General features: G+C 32.4%; 1 protein-coding gene across 1 annotated transcript in view; it reads right to left on the bottom strand.

The window, feature by feature from the left end:
- Positions 1-1,188: 1,188 nt before the first annotated feature.
- Snx16 (sorting nexin 16) overlaps positions 1,189-6,000 on the bottom strand; it is a 38,663-nt gene continuing 33,851 nt past the window's right edge. Inside the window, exons 6-8 of the mRNA XM_026384749.2 lie at positions 5,812-5,948; positions 5,159-5,278; positions 1,189-4,322 (exon numbers count right to left, since the gene is read on the bottom strand). Coding sequence (XP_026240534.1) covers positions 4,226-4,322; positions 5,159-5,278; positions 5,812-5,948 — 354 coding nt within the window. The 3' untranslated portion in view covers positions 1,189-4,225. The remainder of the gene's footprint in view (positions 4,323-5,158; positions 5,279-5,811; positions 5,949-6,000) is intronic.

Raw genomic sequence — 6,000 nt, 5'->3', positions numbered from 1 at the left:
TCAAATCTATGTTTTAAGCTGAGAAAATGACATTTAGATTTTTATCCCTATCTTGGAGGTGGTAAAGCAGAAGAGGACTACAAAAAAATATCTGTTGGGTTAGCCAATGAACAGTGTCTGCTGCTTAAAGGAAACAGAAGTTTGGACTGGCAGCTGAGCTAATTCTGGAGAAAGTCTTCCAGGCTTAAATAATCCAATAGAGGAGTTTTCACACTTTAGCAAAGGCCTCCCACTATAATGCGACTATTGTTAATACCGCTCTGATCACAATTAGCTAGGCTGCAAACATTATGTTAGGTATCTAAGGTTTATAGTCACTCTCACCAGTTGCTATTACAACAAAGAACTACCCATCATTTACTAAGCATACATTGGCTGCACTGTTTTTTGTTGTTCTGTGATTTTTCCTGCAAATGACAAACATAAGAAAGTGGCAAATGAGCTGTTGTAATTTGAGACTGGTTTAAACTATGGTCACATGACCATATTATGCTCTGACCAAGAACCTCCCTAACAGCTTATTATTCACCAGCATTTCTAAATTTGAACTCCGTATTCCTTGATCTCCTGGGCATTTTTGTTTTTCTTTTAAAGAACAGTTTACCTTTTTGCAATCACTGGCTGGTGATGGTAACTGTTAGATCAAGTACCAGCTGTGATGAGTTGTCACCTAAGTATAGTCCAATATGTCACTCAAGTCTTCATCAGGACAAAAATACATGTGCTCTAATGAAATAATTTAAATAAGGAAGATAATTGGAATTAAGAGAAAAATAACATAAAATAAAGCTACAACTATTACTATAAAAACATAACCCATAAAATCCCACAAAGTAGCTGTAGGTGAACTACAATTTGGCTCAGAGCTGTCCAAAAGGCATTGTCTATTTTATTAGTACTGGAGATTGAACCCAGGGGTGTTTTGCCACTGAGCTACATCCTCAGCCCTTTTGGAGAGAGGGTTTCTCTAAATTGCTGAGGCTGGCTTGGAACTTGTGATCCTCCAGCCTCACCCACCATTGATGGGAAGTAATAGCATCTTTTTTAAAAAAATTTATTTTAATTAGGTATATATAACAGCAGAATGCATTTTGATTCATTGTACACAATTGCAGCGCAACCTTACATTTCTAGTTTTACACGATGTAGCGTCACACCATATGTGTAGTCATATATGTACCTAGGGTAATGATGTCCATCTCATTCCACCATCTTTCCTACCACCATATATATTGTCGAGGATGTGAGGGAAAAGGCACACTCATTCATTGCTGGTGGGACTGCAAATTGGAGCAACCAATCTGGAAAGCAGTATGGAGATTCCTTAGAAAACTTGGAACAGAACCACCATTTGACCCAGCTATCCCACTCCTTGGTCTAAACCCAAAGGACTTAAAATCAGCATACTAGCATCTTTAAGGTATTAGCATCTTTAAAATAAAAACAAATCAACTGTTTAGGAGAAGTATAGGTTTCACAACTACTGAGACCAAAGAGAATTGCCTCCTCTGAGTCCTCATAAACGGTATACTGTGATATAATAGCTGCCAGCATTAAAAGAACATGCATTAAAAATATCAAGTTTTGATGATCAATTTCTCCTATCAGAAGTCAACAGCATCAAAACAAAGTGCAATGTAATAAAGGTATTTTTATGAAGAGCTAAAATGTGGATCAAATATGTAGCTCTCTTTAAGATCTTCAGAGGATAAAATTGAGATTCATTTCTTTACCAGTAGGGCACCCAAAACTTCTTTCTTGTAAGTAATAAAATCCATTTCAAACCAGGAAAATGATTTTTAGATTTAAGGCCATTCTTCCCTTCTAATGCCACAGATAGCTGAACTAGATTACATACAGTTTTCTCAATTAATGTTTGTTAAGTGGGTACTTCAGTGGACAGGTGAAATACATTTTAAAATGTGAAGTTTTATGGTTGCACTACTATCATGTGACCTTAATTCTTAATAGTATAAGTTTCAAGACTGCAAAAAGTATGTTTAATTTAGTTACATTTAATTTTTTTATTAATAATGATTACATATGAAGAGCACTGCACCTATTCACAAAGATTTTTCAAAGATATCAGTGATATGAAGTATAAGCTCATAAGGAAAATCAGACTTATTCCACATCTGTAAAATGCAGCAGCCTTTAAACATAATTCAATTTACAATAATTATAGGGAATAGGGAGGTCACAGAAAGTGGAAGGGGAAAATGGTATTCAACTTCTGAACAACACAGCTACTGTTGTAATGAAAATATAATTTATTAACAAATATAATAATACTGGGAATAAAATGAATTATAAAAGTAAAAAAAAGTCAATTCTAAATATAAATAATGGCGGTTTACCTAGTCAACAGAGTTACTCTTTACCCACCTAGAACTTTACAAGGTTCTGAAAAGTCAGAATTTCAAAGTGTAAGGTTCCCTTTAAGATGTGTTACGCTATAATCTCTGGAATTTGGCAAACATCATCTTGCTTTATTAGCCTCAAAATGGTATGTATAAATGATTTAACTTTTTAAGCTTTAGGTAAACTCTAGAATAATAATTTTAAAATGAATAAGCAGTTGCATTTACTATATTCATTTCTGTCTCTAAGGATAATAAACACATTTCTAATACACTTTGTGGAAAATGTTCTGAGTACAGCATATCTGTGCATTTTGAAAAGACTTTAAATTTTAGGTATGTTGGTAAAAAATAGTCTCCTTTTAAGATAAAAAGTTAACAAATAGCCATGGGATATGTTGATTTTTGTCAGTAGAATTTTAAACAACTACATCTTAGTATGTACATTAAGACACTAATAAACTTTTAGTTAGTAAAGAGAAACAAATGGAGACTTATTCTATTTCCTCAGCAAATGTCTCTGGTTTGAGAAAGCTTATGAAGTTCCACATAACAACTGAGATTTCAAAATGCTAGCATGATTACAATGCATATTAACAGCAACATGCAAACCAGTAAAAACAAAAATAAATGACTAACTTCAGACTATAACAATGAAACAAGGCATTTTAAATAACTGTACACAAAGCTGAAATAAGCATAAACATTTTTCAAAAGGCTGACTCACAAAACCTAGGAGACTTTTGTAATATGAAGGCACTACATAATTCTGCTAACTCCACTTACTAAAGAAATTCACCAATTAAACTTGGCACAAATGAGTTTAATTTTCATAAAGTGCATCACTTGGCTAAATACATTAAAAAGAAAATCAGCCATAACACAGCGTAACAACACCTTCACAGACACAGAAATAAAACCACAATGCCATGGGTTCAAGCCATTTAGGAAATCTGCAGTGTCTATGGATTTCTGCTTTCTTTCTTTTTTTGTACAACTCCCAATTTCGAATATGTAGTGTATTTTCAAAAGAATATACCTTGATTAGCAAAGAGAGGTAGTGTTCTGAAAAAGGAAAACTCACTCAATCTACTGATAGAGATTTAAGATGATGATGTGGCAAATAAACTAGTCTAACATATCAATAAACTGGAACATTTATAAAATCTTTACCAATGAATTCACTTTTAAAATCAAGGCTATTTTGTCACGTTAGCTATTATATGATTATAGCTCTTTAAAAGTTTTCCTTTGGTACTAGAAAGTCATTCTCCTCTTTTAAATAGTATTAACATTTCAAATAAGAAATTTTTATTTGAAGATGGCAAACATGTCAACATTTAAAATTCAACTCATCTTTACACTTACTGTGATGTTCACTGATTTAAGCCATTAATGAAAATATGTCGTTTCAGAGATACAAAGAAGTATACATCACCCAGATAGTAACATGCAACTAATTTCCATTTGACTATTGTAACTGTTGATTACACACACACACATACACACACACACACACACACACACACACACACACATACACATATGTCTGGAGCATTATACAGGCAAAACACCATAATAATTTATGTACAGTATTTTAGAATGTAGACCTTGATAACAGAATTCTAACTAGATTTTTTCAGTGTATTAAATACAAAGCTGAATAAAAGACAATTAAAAGCAGCAATGAATATATTTCCTATCCCAATAACTTAAAAAAACTTTTATGTAAACTTTATATATATATATACATTCTTGTTCTTTTTGTCAATGTTTCATAGTCCTTTTTTTCTTTTTAAATGGTATTTGCCACTCTATTCTAAATTTGCTGAAATGTTGAAATGGAGAGCTGCTTGTGTTTTGTATTAGTCTTCTTCAGCGTTATATGCCAATTCTGCTACTTCTATCTCTGGGGTGGCATTTTCAGGTTCACTGAAGCTTAGGTGTGGCTTAGTATCAGCTCTGTAAAAAAAGAGAAACATATCAATGAAGGGATTGCCATTCCACTTTATTAACACCTCCATTTTCTTCCCCCAGTGCTGGGGATCAAAACTAGGCCCTCAAAAAAAAAAAAAAAAAAAAAAAAAAAACAACTAGGCCCTCATGCATGCTACGAAGTAACCCCACCACTTTGCCACATTCCCCAACCTTTATTTCTTTTTTTTTATTATCTTTAAAAATTATTTACCTTGAGGAAATACTAAACATTCAATGTAAAAGTAATAAAATACTCCATTAAAAATATAGAAATTAGTATTTTTAAGTTGTAATTATCAGGTAACACCTTTGGAAATGTAAATTGAAGTAAATACATAAATAAATGTATTTTAAACTCAGTTCTCCCAACTGCCATTAACAATAAAAATTTACTTTGTTGTTACCATAACAAAATTTGCTCTCATAATTATAGTTCAACAATTACCACTAAAGTATTGATGATTACCTTAGATATATATGTAATAAAAATTCTATGTACTTTCAAATATATTATCTTTTCATCATTCTATTAAGGAGGCAGGGTGGTAGATACTATAGTATTCTATTTTTTGAATGAAAAGATATACAAAACTAATTCCCTCTGTCAGAGGCCAGATATTTCAGGCATAGTTTTGAAAAAAAGCAATGAGAAAACACACAGGCTGATGCCAAAGACAATTTTAGGGAGAACCTGGAACACCTATGGTCTGTTTGTTCAAAAGATGCAGAACACAATAACACTGAGTGTATAAAGAATGCTCTTCAGAATATTAGAATTATTACTTAAATGATTAGGCTATAATAAACTAAATATTATATACCTAGATTCTTCATCCATGATATCTTGATCAACTTCAACTCCACAGGACTCCACTCGTAGGATCTGTCCACCTTCTACTCCTGATACATACAATGATTCTTCAGCTTCTAAAGATAATGTTCTAAAGTATGTTACAGCAAAAAGTTATTTTATATGAATAAAATAGGTATAAAATAGTAATATGTTTATTCCTGTGAATACATGTATCTTTAGTAGTCTTCAGTTGTTGCATCTAATGCAGTCACTTTGTCAATAAATTGCTCACCGTGAGAATCAACAGAGAAATTAGTAGTTAAAATTAAAAGGATTTTAAGCCTCAATTTGATATATGCTGATGAGAAGGTAAATACGTAAATAACCCAAGAAGGTTTTCATATGTGAAAAGTTGGCATATATGCCCAGAAATAAAGATACCACTTAGGTTACAACAAATAATGTTTATCTCTGTTGAACCACTAGAGGTTGATTTTCCTGATGTCCCCCATCCTACAAATGTTCAGCCTTCTAAATTAAATCAAAATACAATTTATCCAATTTACAAAGGAGGCCAAGATTCTGTGACTTTAAGAATCAAAAACTTCTGAGATCATTAGGGTATGTAGCCCAGAGTATTAGGAGTAGAATTATACTACAAAGGCAAGTATCACAACACACCTGATTCTGCTCTCTAAAGCATTTATGTGAAGTTGTTTCTCACTGAGCAGTTTCTTCAATGATTCCACCTCTTTTTGTTTTTCAAGTAGTTCCCTCTGTAAATGGTAATTAGTCTCTTCTAAAGTTTCACAGAAAGCCTTAAAAAAATGCAGAAAGAGAATAAAATTAATTACTGATGCAATATTTTTC

This window comes from Urocitellus parryii, chromosome 7, assembly GCF_045843805.1.
Source record: "Urocitellus parryii isolate mUroPar1 chromosome 7, mUroPar1.hap1, whole genome shotgun sequence".
Taxonomy (NCBI): Eukaryota; Metazoa; Chordata; class Mammalia; order Rodentia; family Sciuridae; genus Urocitellus; species Urocitellus parryii.
Note: the sequence above shows the minus strand (reverse complement) of the source record. Positions and strands in the feature narration are given on the sequence as shown.